General features: G+C 35.4%; 2 protein-coding genes across 2 annotated transcripts in view; one reads left to right on the top strand and one right to left on the bottom strand.

Annotated features, from left to right (window-relative positions):
- LOC115221795 (monocarboxylate transporter 12-B) overlaps positions 1–7,010 on the bottom strand; it is a 28,232-nt gene extending 21,222 nt beyond the window's left edge. Inside the window, exons 1-5 of the mRNA XM_029792023.2 lie at positions 6,808–7,010; positions 4,275–4,539; positions 3,716–3,859; positions 2,178–2,450; positions 797–930 (exon numbers count right to left, since the gene is read on the bottom strand). Coding sequence (XP_029647883.2) covers positions 797–930; positions 2,178–2,450; positions 3,716–3,859; positions 4,275–4,491 — 768 coding nt within the window. The 5' untranslated portion in view covers positions 4,492–4,539; positions 6,808–7,010. The remainder of the gene's footprint in view (positions 1–796; positions 931–2,177; positions 2,451–3,715; positions 3,860–4,274; positions 4,540–6,807) is intronic.
- The window catches only part of LOC115221547 (monocarboxylate transporter 12-like), an 83,807-nt gene that overhangs the window by 50,967 nt on the left and 18,741 nt on the right, over positions 1–14,099 (top strand). The window lies entirely within an intron of this gene.

Raw genomic sequence — 14,099 nt, 5'->3', positions numbered from 1 at the left:
ACCACCCCAAAAATATATTAGACAACCTAGTAAAAAGTGTCTCAATTAGAATTTCTAGCCTGTCCGCCACGGAAGATCTTTAAGGCCGCAGCCCCCTATTACAACGAGGCCCTGGCCCGCAGTGGCTTTAAAGATAAGATTACCTATACTAGTATAGCCCCACGCCAACCCAGGAAAAATAGACGAAGGCACATTAGCTGGTACAACCCCCCCTTCAACCGTGAGGTAGCTACACCTGTAGCTAAAATCTTCTTCACTCTCCTACAGAAACACTTCCCCACCCAACATAAGTACTATACTATCCTAAATAAGAACACCATTAGACTCTCCTACTCTACCACGCCCAATCTAGCCAGGAACCTAGCCAACAACAATGTGAAAAAACTTAATATATCTACTTTTTCCGAGGCCCATCCAACATCCGATAGCAATTGCAACTGCCCTGATAAAACCACTTGCCCCCTCACCAACAACTGCCTACAGAGGGACCTCGTCTATACATGCGAGGTAAGATCAGGCCCTGATGATAAAAGAAAATCCTACATCGGAATGACGTCAAACAGCTTTAAGACCCGCTTTCATCCTTTCGGGGTCGATAAATTAAGTACTATTTGTGTACGGGGGTCGATCTAATCGGCTGGACCCCTCCCCAAAAATTTCCGGCCTTGTGCCTAAAGTAGAAAAGAATTTATGCAGTAAACAAACATGTAGTACATACTACTTTCTCTCTCTCTCTCTCTCTCTCTCTCTCTCCTCTCCTCTTCTCTCTCTCTCTCTCTCTCTCTCTCTCTCTCACCGTATTCTGTTCTTCGCCCGACATGTCAAATGCTTCGTTAATTATTTCTTTATGGTTAACGTCTTCTCTGTTCCCTGATTCTGGCGCTGAAGATGGAGTTTCCATTGCAGAAGGGTGGTCGGACCCGTCTGTTGCTAGAGAAATATATGAATTCTTCAAAAGTTTTTTTTAAACTGTAATACATACTGAAATGCATTTGCAGTCATACAAAAGAATACACAATCACAAGAAGTTAGCCATACATAAAGGAATTAGACCGAAATCCATGCAATTTACGTGTCTATCGGCAGCTGTTGTATATAATATATATATATATATATATATATATATATATATATATATATATTATATATATATATATATATATATATATAACTAATGTAGGATAAAATTGTTTTCGAAAAAAAAAATTTATCAATGGCCAGTATATCAAAAAATACCTTTAAAGGTTAAATTTATAAATAACTTATAAAATAAGGGCAAAATAAAAATTCTAATGCCAAATACGCCGAAAAAAAGACAATTGGTCCCAATTTCAGGGTTAATTCATAAGAATTTTCCCCTCTTCAGCGATAAATACGTAAGACATAATATATATATATAATATATATAAATATATATATATATATATGTGTGTGTGTGTGTGTGTGTGTAATGTGTATACGTATAACATCCTAAATTTACACCCCCACACTCACCCACGCCCACACCCACATGTAAATTCATATATAATAAATTTACACAATAAACAATACTTACATAGTAAATATGGATGGAAGCACTCCGTCGGTTACCACGATGAGGGTTCCGGTTGATCCGAATCAACGGAACAGCCTGCTCGTGAAATTAACGTGTAAGTGGCTGAGCACTCCACAGACACGTGTACCCTTAACGTAGTTCTCGGGGATATTCAGCGTGACACAGAGAGTGACAAGGCCGGCCCCTTGAAATACAGGTACAACAGAAACAGGAAGTAAGAGTGAGAGAAAGTTGTGGTGAAAGAGTACAGCAGGTGTTTTCGCTCAATAAACACTCACAACGCCCGGTCTGGGGATCGAAACCGCGATCCTATGACCGCGAGTCCGCTGCCCTAACCACTGGGCCATTGCGCCTCCACACATTACATATAGATATATTTGTACACTAGAATCGTTTATCAATAGACATTATATTTACGAGTTTCATCATAATTTCTTGTAATGTCTACGTCACTACCTTTTTTTTTTTTTTATCAGACTTACACTCGAAGTAAATGTGTAATTAGCATTAGAAAGCAGCAGGAAACTTTTGCCCCTAATTCTATTGCCCTCCCTTAAATTATTTATGTTCTTTTCGTTATACGTATATTAGACATTATAACATCAAACATAAATGTACTCACCAACATATGCCGTCTTCTTAGCATCTGTGTAGGTAAAGGGCAAAGGTCGGCAAAGTGCTCCAAAAACGACAACATTCAGAAGCAACCCCGATATAAGAAGCAAGGAACCTCGAAGTGCATAGAAGTCCAAGAGATACTCCATAATCAAACTTGCCACCATTATACTCACACCTCCACCACAGTTGGTGATTCCTAATGCCAAGGCACGCTTCTTTTTAAAGTAAAGTCCTGTAATGACGTGGGATGTGAAATAAATCATTCCAATAGCTACACCTGCAAAAGAATGGAATATTCCACGTGTTAGGGTTCAGTCTTGGAAGATATATTTCTCTCATTTGTTTTAAAAATATGAAATAAATCTTTATATATAAAAGTGAAGTTGTGTGTCTGTCTCCTACGATTTAGATTCCTAACTACTCCCACATTTTGCGGTGTAGTTTAACCAAAACCGGGTATCTTATAGTCGTGATTCATATCGAGCCCTTCTGGGTATTAGCGCGCGTCTACGATGTGTACGATTTTTTAAAAAATTACCATCATTTTTCCATTTTAATGCATTTTTTCGCTATTATATAAGGGAAGTAACTCTCTAAAAATGTCTACGATGAGTCAACGATTTAAAAAAAAAATTACCATAATTTTTTTTCCATTTTTAATGCATTTTTTTGCTACTTTTTGGCTATAACGCTCTAAAAATGCTTATATAGTTATTTCCCTTACAAACCCGAGCAACGCCGGGCGATACTGCTAGTATGAAATAAAATAGTGATTTCAAAGTTTGGCACAAGGCCAACAAGTTCGGATGGGAGGTTGGGGAGGGGTAAGTCGACTATATCGATTCCAGTGCTCAACTGGTATTTATTTTATCGAAAGGCAAAGTCGGTCGCGGCGGAATTTGAACTCAGGACGTGAAGATAGACAAAATGCTGCCAAGCATTTTTCTGGTGTGCTAACGATTCTGCAAGCTTGCGGCCTTGTATATGGAATGACATATAAAAATAATATAAAATGATTTTGCTAGCTCACCGCCTTAATCTTTGTTACAATATCAAATATAAATTAAGGCTGCGAGCTGGCAGAATCGGTGGCACGCCGAGCGAAATGCTTAGCGGTATTTCGTCCGCCGCTACGTTCTGAGTTCAAATTCCGCCGAGGTCGACTTTGCCTTTCATCCTTTCGGGGTCGATTAAACAAGTAGCAGTTATGCACTGGGGTCGATGTAATCAACTTAATCCGTCTGTCTGTCCTTGTTTGTCCGCTCTGTGTTTAGCCCCTTGTGGGTAATAAAGAAATAGGTATTTCGTCTGCCGCTACGTTCTGAGTTCTAATTCCGCCGAGGTCGACTTTGCCTTTCATCCTTTCGGGGTCGATTAAATAAGTACCAGTTATGCACTGGGATCGATATAATCGACTGGTCTCCCCTCCCCCAAATTTCGGACCTTGGACCCACAGTAGAAAAGAAAATTAAATATAATTTAGGATGGTATGCTAAATATATGTTCATAGAAATGATGTCAAAAAGCAAGGCGATGTCTTACCTGTTATGAGACCATATGTTACAATCATCATATCGAGACTGGTAGAAAATGCTCCCAATATGGCACCCGTGAATGCAATAAGCCCGGATAATATCAACACTGTCCGATGGCTTAAGTAATTCAAGAGGATACTGGCAATTGGAGCTGGAAATAAATTGGTTGGGAATTTTAGGCACAAAACAAGCAATTTTGAGACGAGGGGAAGTTGTGAATACTATCGATTGCAGTTTTTCAAAGGGATTTCATTCTATCGACCGTGAGTCCACTGCCCTAACCACTGGGCCATTGCGCCTCCACATGCATACATATACTTATGCATAAACATATAATACACATATATGCGTATTATATATGCGTACATACACTTATACATATGCATAAATATGTGTGTGTGACTGATTACCTTTCTGTAAGAACTGGTACTGTTTATAATCCACTAAATTCCTGATTGTGGTGCTCCACTATGGTAGTTGTCCAATGACTACAACCAGTGAAGGATAAGACAGAATTTAACTATAAAAAAATTATAATTTATACACTGTAAAAATATGTCGTTTACCTGAAAGCATGCTAAGTCCACTTAGCAGACCACTTATTAAGGATAATTTCGATACGGGATCCTGAAAGGTTCTTCTGAGGCCAATCAGTAATATACCAGCAGGATTTGTCAGAAACACAACCGTGAAACTGTTACAGGCTGCAGCTAAACAAACAACCCATCCCCAACCCCCATCAGGAGGCTCTGGTTGTTTCCGGCATACGTCAACAACTTTCATGACTGTTCAGGTTTCGTTGGTTGAGTGGATACCTTGGGAATAGATTTTCTGAAAATATTTAAAATACAGCAATATATAACAATTAGAACTTTGTTTAGCTTAGGACGTCACTCTCAGCTAAGTACTTAGTTTCTCATTTTATAATGAAAACACTTCTCAGAGTCTGTGCTCATTGGTTTATCAACATTACAGAGAAATATTACAAGACAACTTGACACTGAAATATACTAGAGTAAAACTTACAATATATGTATTGAAGCTCGGAATTTTGTCAGTGAACAGGTCGCGGTCTTTGACAAATTAAATTTAAATATTGAAATTAATCTAACGGTTTTTATGTGTGTTTTCTTTAAATGGCTTCAAAACGTCTTCCACACTGCAATCGTTTTTGTTTCAGCACACGATCTCAGATCGAGTCACTTGCTATGCAAGTACATCTCCATAGTATGTATATATATATATATATATATATATATATATATATAGAGAGAGAGAGAGAGGAGAGAGAGAGAGAGAGAAACAAATAAGCACAGGTAAGCTTGAAATATATGTTCACATAGGGCACAACATACGAGTGACAGAACAGGGAAAAAGAGGACAAAACAAAACAGATGAATGATACATAGTTTTATCTCGGCAGCTGTTTCAAGACAGGCATGACTTACGTAATGGCCACATTCATACGTAATAAGCACATAATGTCATAGGGTTATAGGTGTCATAGGTGTGTGACCCTTGACAAGAACCGATGAAATCTTTAAGTAAGTCAGGCATCTTTTCTCAAATACAAGATGACAAATGCATACATATACATACACGCATATATACATACATATATACATACATACATATATACATACATACATATATACATACATACATATATACATACGTACATATATACATATATACATACACACATACATACATCCATACATACATACATACATACATACATACATACATACATACATACATACATACATACATACATACATACATACATACATACAAATATTTACTCTCGATATCTGGGATTGACACTAACAAAACATAATTAATCTCCATTTCAACATTACTTCGCAAACAAGAGAATTATTCAAAAAATATGAGGAAGTCACGTAAAGTTATTACAGTGAAATGTTTAAGTAAGAATAAAAAGTGGAAGAAAAAAATGACAAAGTTTTAGAATATGTTTTGTTCGCAGGGAATTTCATATCAGTGTTGGAAATATAGTTAAAGACAATAAAATAAATGGCATTTGAAGTCATGAAAAATGCATTCTCTCATCTCCAATAAAATCTCAAAGCAAAAACTACCCCGGGGTATCTATGCGAAGTTAGACCGTTATCATTTAATGCACGAAATAATTTTTTTTCCAGAGTGTATGCTGCTGAAATTGGGAAGCATCTAATATGCCATCAAATATGGTGGTTTTGTTGTGGATGCCATAAAATTTTATTTTAAGTAGATAAAAATAAGTTATCGAGAGAGTTTTATATATAGAAAAATGAAATTGTTTGTTATATTTCGGAATGGTCATTTTGCCAGTTTAGCCACTATATATTTGGTGTTATTTTGCTTCAGTGTTATTTATTTTTTACTGAAGCAAAGTAACACCAAATATATAGTGCGTGTGTTTTTATTGGCTAAACTGGCAAAATGACCATTCCAAAATATAACAATATGTTTCAACACACGACTTCACATAAAAAATCTTGCACAACAAATATATGAAATTGTTTGGTTTGAGATTTATATAAGCTTCAGTTCTAAAATACAAAATTATTATTGTATAATTATTATCAATTATTATTGTATAGGCGCAGGAGTGGCTGTGTGGTAAGTAGCTTGTTTACCAACCACATGGTTCCGGGTTCAGTCCCACTGCGTGGCACCTTGGGCAAGTGTTTTCTACTATAGCCTCGGGCCGACCAAAATCTTGTGAGTGGATTTGGTATACGGAAACTGAAAGAAGCCCGTCGTATATATGTATATATATATATATATATGTATGTGTATGTGTTTGTGTGTCTGTGTTTGTCCCCCTAGCATTGCTTGACAACCGATGCTGGTGTGTTTATGTCCCTGTCATTTAGCGGTTCGGCAAAAGAGACCGATAGAATAAGTACTGGGCGTACAAAGAATAAGTCCCGGGGTCGAGTTGCTCGACTAAAGGCGTTGCTCCAGCATGGCCGCAGTCAAATGACTGAAACAAGTAAAAGAGTAAAATAGTAAAGAGTATAATTATTATCAATTGAATAAGTGTTAAAAGTCAAAGTGATCTATATTATATACAAAAAAATTTATAATTACCTTATATATTAGAAGAAGAGCAGACTGATATAAAGACGAACATGGTGATCGGGTTATATTAACCACCGAAAGTCGTTTAGTGGTTTTTTAACTCTTAACATCCAGTATATGTGTGTCTGTCCTATTTGTGGTAGTATTTAACCTGTATGCTTTAAGCTGTAATATGATTTCTTTTTCTTATTTTCAAATGTTATATAATCTTAATTTTATTTAATGTTAGTCCTCTCAAATTCCTCCAGATAAGTTCATGGTAGTGCTTAATTGAATAAATTCATTGTTATGTAGACACACGAACGGTTCTAATATTATGACGATTGACTTGAAACAAAGTGGATTTCGCTACACAATACATCCCTTTTTATCTTCAACTACAGAAAAGACTCGTTTGTATAGCTATATATATATATATGTGTGTGTGTGTGTGTGTCACTGTGTGTGAGTGTGTCTATGTATGTATGTATATATATGTTATATATAATATATATATATATATATATATATATATATATATATATATATATATATATATATATATATAGAGAAGAGAGAGAGAGAAGAGAGAGGAGAGAGAGAGAGAGAGAGAGGCGCAATGGCCTAGTGGTTAGGGCAGCGGACTCGCGGTCGCAGGATCGCGGTTTCGATTCTCAGACTGGGCGTTGTGTGTGTTTATTGAGCGAAAACACCTAAAAGCTCTACGAGGCTCCGGCAGGGGGTGGTGATCCCTGCTGTACTCTTTCACCACAATGGCGGTGCCCCAGCATGGCCACAGCTCAAGAGCTGAAACTGGAAAAACAAAAAAAAAAAAACAAACAATATATATATGTATATATGTATATATGTATATATGTATGTATGCATGTGTATATAGGTAGGTAGGTAGATAGATAGATAGATAGATAGATAGATAGATAGATAGATAGATAGATAGATAGATAGATAGATAGATAGATAGATAGATAGATAGATAGATAGATAGATAGATAGATAGGTAGGTAGAAAGTGCGGTAAAAAAAACTGTCTCTAATTTACGCAAAAGTGAGAATAACATTGACATCTCATTTTAACAGATATATTTACCAAAATTACATAAAAATATCTTGAAATACTAAAGAGTAAATTTATTCAATAAAATCGACATTGGCTTCAACCACGGTCTCCAGACAACCTCAGAGTCTCCTGCAACTCTTTTGGACGGTCTCCTTGCTTAGTTTGGTGAGTGCTACCATAATCCTTGCCTTCAGTTCATCTTTGGTGTTACAAGGAGTTTTGTTGCTCTCTCGCTCAAACGCGACCCACACGTAATAATAAATGGGTTGCAGTTTACGGAGTTAGGTGGCATGATGTTAGGGGTGATATGGTTGCAGAAATTGTCTGACAACCCTAACTGGGTTCCCCTGTTTGTGTAGCATGGTGCAGAGTCCTGTAGCCAGGCATAGGATCTTCCAGTAGCTACCCTCTTGACCTAGGGCAGCATTACCTCATCAAGGCACTTGTTGTAGGCCTCCGTGTTTGAGTGTGATGGATGGAAGCACTCCGTCGGTTACCACGATGAGGGTTCCGGTTGATCCGAATCAACGGAACAGCCTGCTCGTGAAATTAACGTGTAAGTGGCTGAGCACTCCACAGACACGTGTACCCTTAACGTAGTTCACGGGGATATTCAGCGTGACACAGAGAGTGACAAAGCCGGCCCCTTGAAATACAGGTACAACAGAAACAGGAAGTAAGAGTGAGAGAAAGTTGTGGTGAACGAGTACAGCAGGGATCACCACCATCCCCTGCCGGAGCTTCGTGGAGCTTTTAGGTGTTTTCGCTCAATAAACACTCACAACGCCTGGTCTGGGAATCGAAACCGCGATCCTACGACCGCGAGTCCGCTGCCCTAACCACTGGGCCATTGCGCATCCTTGAGTGTGATACCGTGTGGGAAAATGAATGGATGCATAACTATTGATCCCTCCAAACACCATGATGTTGACTGTATGTTTGATTTTCATCACTCTCAGTATATGTCTTGGGGACATGGCAAACCAATAGTTGTTCTGGTGTTCGTATTGGAGCTTCCGGCGCGAATGCCAAAGAGTACATCATGCCGTTTCCAAATCCCTGATAGCGTAAATTGCATCATGGTGCTGTTTTTCTCACAGATGGTGCCCAGCTGACCCTACTATACTGTGTAGTCGACAAAATCAAAAACAAACAACGCGCATGCGCGAAATTGCTAATGATAAAATGGGGACAATTTACCCATCGCACCCTGTATATATATATGCATGTACGTATGTATGTATGTATGTATGTATGTATGTATTTATGTATGTATGTATGTATGTATGTATGTATGTGTGTATGTATGTATGTGTGTATGTATGTATGTATGTATGTATGTACGTACGTATGTATGTATGTATGTATGTATGTATGCATGTATGTATGTATGTATGTGTATATATATAATATATATATATATACATATATAATATATATATATAATATATATATATATATATATATATATATATATATATATATAGATATATATATAGATATTATAATATATAATATATAGCAATTAAGGACAACTACTTAATAAGAAAGCTTAACAAGAAATTGTCAGGTAGATAGCGTGAAAACCTCATAAGAGAAAAAATTTCGAAAATAATTATTTCTTATTGAACATATTATTTATATATAGAGGGCATTATACATACATGCCAGAGGGCATTATACATACATGCCACACGCTAAGAGGGACAATTAGTCATTTCTACCAAAAATATTACTAATTCCAACCGAATGCAATTTTTCAAAGTAAGACATTTAAAAAATATAGACCTGTATCACAGTGATTTCATACTTACGTATTCATCAGCAGGCCTGGATGTATCATACATAAACGACCCTGCCTCGCTTAAGCCGATCAGCTAACTGATCAACATCAACGAAGCACATGGGTGAGTTTACATATATTACATCCGGTAAATGGCAGACTTTTACGAATTGCATTTCGGGAAAGGAAAAGTTTTTTCGGAATAAAAATTTAGCAATTAAGGACAACTACTTAATAAGGAAAACTTAACAAGAAATTGTCAGGTAGATAGCGTGAAAACCTCATAAGAGAAAAAATTTCGAAAATAATTATTTCTTATTGAACATATTAATTTATATATAGAGGGCATTATACATACATGCCAGAGGGCATTATACATACATGCCACACGCTAAGATGGACAATTAGTCATTTCTACCAAAAATATTACTAATCCCACCGAATGCAATTTTTCAAAGTAAGACAGGCCTGCTGATGAATACGTAAGTATGAAATCACTGTGATACAGGTCTATATTTTTTAAATGTCTTACTTGTGAAAATTGCATTCGGGGGATTAGTAATATTTTGGTGTAGAAATGACTAATTGTCCCTCTTAGCGTTGTGGCATGTATGTATAATGCCCTCTGGTATGTATGTATAATGCCCTCTATTATAAATATAATATAATATATATACTTTGATACTTTTATACTTTGATAGGTTTCGGCCATGTCTAACTTAGTAGCACCCACCTGGTTATATATATATATATATATATATCTGTGTGTGTGTGTGTGTGTGTGTGTGGTGTGTGTGTGTGTGTGTGTGTATCGATGATCATAGTGATTGTTCTTTATTAGGTACAAGAGGGTTAATAGGACTGCAAGAGGAGTGCTCAAGTAAATGAGGCGAGTATAACAAAGTTTAGTTGTAGAGCAAGCAACAGATTTAAGGTCATTCATCTAACATATCATACCTCGAACATTTAATCACATATAAAGAAACATAATTCTTTTTCTTATACATAGAATACGGATGCACAAAATCACAGAAGATGAAACAATATTTCATTTAGACAAGCATATAGAAAATATTGCAATATAGAAAATCAAAAAAATAATACTTCAGCGTTAAATTTTTTATTTTACATTATAAAGTCTAGAATAATAAATATATAAAAATATAAAAATACGTATATATATAAGAAACATATAAATACAAAAGGTATAGATAAAAATTCATCGATTAGGAATTTTTTACGATTAAAAGCTACTTTTTAAGATAAATCGAAGCCTTTTAAGAAAAACCGGTGCCCAAGCCAAAACAAAATCCTTAATTACAGTGCCTATGGCCATTTCAGGGTTTCATCAGCGTAGTCAATGCACGAGGGTGCATTACGGTAATGACTCCTATATCAGGGGAAAATAATAACACAACATACCAAGACGAGACTTCTTTGGGGAAAAAAATCCTTAATCGATGAACTTTTATCCATACCTTATGTATTTATATTTTTATTTTTTTTTTATCTAGTCTCAGCTCACAAGCTGTGGCCATGCTGGGGCACCGCCATTTGGTGTTGCTACATGATTTTACTTCACGAATGCTTTTTAGCAATTGCCATTTGGTGCATGAGAGAGTTCGATGCAGCTGCCCTCATCTGCACCTGCTGCCGTGAAGTTGGTTCATCTGGGACACCTGACAAGAAGAGATCCAGTTTTATTTTAAAGATATCTGCATCCACCCCATGCAGGTCTCTTAGGTTCTTCGGGAGGATATTGAAGAGCTGTGGGCCTCGGAAGCCCAGGCTATCACAGTATCTTGTCCTACATCTTGATGGCAAATTTGGAGTCCTTGGCACTATGCAGTGGCGCCCAGTTCTGGCATTTGTGTAACTCTCGATGCCAAAGTTTGGGACAAGTCCTTCTAGGATCTTCCAGATGTATATTATGGCATATCTTTCTCGCCTACGCTCCAGGGAATATAGTTTTAATCTCTTGAGTCTTTCCCAGTAGCTTATATGCTGCACAGAGGCTATCTTCTTCGTGTAGCTTCGTTGGATCGCCTCAAGTTCTGTGATTAACTTGACACTGGATGGTGACCATAGCTGAGAACAATAGTCAAAGTGGCTTAGGACAAGTGTCCTCCAGAGGACCATCATGGTTTCCTGGTCTCTTGTTCTAAAGGGTCTAAGAATCCATCCGGTCAGCCGCCTACATTTCATTGCCAATTTAGCAACATGCACATGAAAGGTTGCGTCATCATTCATGTAAATACCCAGGTCACGCACTGATTGTGCCTCTGGGATTGATTCGTATATATACGTATTTTTATGTTTTTATATATTAATTATTCTAGGCTTTATAATGTAAAAAAATTTTTTTAGACGCTGAAGTATTAATTTTTTAATTTTCTATATTGCGATATCTTTTATATGCTTGTCTAAATAAAATATTGTTTCATTTTCTGTGATTTCGTGCATCCGTATTCTATGTATAAGAAAAAGAATTATGTTTCTTTATATGTGATTAAATGTTCGAGATGTGAGATGTTAGGTGGATGACCTTAAATATTTTGTCTGTTCTACAACTAAACTTTGTTATATATATATTTTTTTCCGTTCAAATGAACTTGGATATGGTTTGCTTCTATGATTTTATATAGTCCTAATGCAATCTTGAAACGCGCGTAGTCAATTGTACAAGTATTTACTTTTATACATTATATTATTCTATTAATTTTTATTGTTCAATTTATACTTTATTTGATTTTAAATGTTTCTTTGTATGACATTCGCTGTGATTTTAAAAGTATTTGCTCTTATATATGATTGTAATTCGATAAATAAAGTACCAGTTACGCACTGGGGTCGATGTAATCGACTTAATCCCTTTGTCTGTCCTTGTTTGTCCCCTCTGTGTTTAGCCCCTCATGGGCAATAAAGAAATATATACATGATTGTAATAATCTTACTGTTCAATATTATTGATTATTAAAATTTTAGATTAGTATTTTGTATGGCATATGTCTCACAGAATGGCTTTGGACGGGTTCTTTATTGGCTGAGTTGTAAAATGGTGGTTCGTCTCTAAATTAGTTATTTACATATATATTATATATTACGAAATTCGGCCTAATATTATTATATTGAATTTTACCTGTGAGGTTGGAATAATAACTATTATTATTATTATTATTATTATTATTATTATTATTATTATTATTATTATTATTATTATTATTATTATTATTATTCAGTAGTTTTATTTTTATATCGTGCTTTCACTTCACTACCGAGCGCAGCTCTGTGTGCCTTGGGTATGTGCTGTGATTTGTTGTGATGCTCTGATGGTTATTGTATGGAAAGTGTTCTGCGTAGGATGTGTGCAGTGCCTAGTAGTGCAATTTTCTGTATGTTATATGTGTTTGTAAGTTCTGGTATTTTTGTTATGTATTTGTCTGAATATTATTATTATTATTATTATTATTATTATTATTATTATTATTATTATTTTATTATTATTATTATTATTATTATCATCATTATTATTTTATTATTATTATTATTATATTATTATTATTATTATTATTATCATATATTATTATTATTATTATTATTATTATTATTATTATTATCATATTATTATTATTATTATTATTATTATTATTATTATTATTATTATTATTATATACAGAGAGAGAGAGAGAGAGAGAGAGAGAGATAGAATGATGCAAATAAACAAATAAATATGCTTGGGTTTGATATATAAAATATGTATACATTCAGATATATAAATATATACGTAATAGTAGCTATGATGGCAGATGGGGTGTGCAAAATGTCAAGAACATACATCTCTATTAGAGACTAATTTCTCCACCCTAAAGACGGAGGCCGGATTTACAGTAACGCTAATATACATCCACTATTGGTTGCATATCCTTGACATTTTAAAGACTCCATCTGGCAATTACGTAATTCGGAGCACCCAGAAACAGCTGTCGAATCTGAAATACCATGCAATCTCCACTTAGTTTTCTGTATCTTCGTACAATTCGTAAATTTATTCTATAAATATATATATATACTTATACATGAAGTTTAATCTTCTGAATATTTTCAGGTGTTGTTCATCTCTGTATATATCCCTACATATATATACATGTATATATGTATGATGGTTGGGCGTAGGGATGGTAATTCTGCCGGTGGGATTCCGTTGTCTGACTTAAACCAGAATAAAGGAAGAAATACATTCCTATGCACTAATTATTTAAGTTAGCTTAACATAAAACGTGGCACGGGAAAGCAGCTTAGACAGCTTTCATAAAAGAAGTGGGCGAGAAAAAATGAAAAATTGGGGTTTTCGGTTCGACAAAATCTAGAGCTGAGAGAGAAATTTAAATATTAGATCTGATATTAGCATCAGAAATTTGCTCCACTCAAAATACATTGTTCAGCTTGGTTCTATAGTCGGAGA

Source organism: Octopus sinensis, linkage group LG18 (assembly GCF_006345805.1).
Source record: "Octopus sinensis linkage group LG18, ASM634580v1, whole genome shotgun sequence".
Classification (NCBI taxonomy): Eukaryota; Metazoa; Mollusca; class Cephalopoda; order Octopoda; family Octopodidae; genus Octopus; species Octopus sinensis.
The sequence above is the reverse complement of the archived record's forward strand: the minus strand, read 5'-3'. Positions and strand labels throughout refer to the sequence as shown.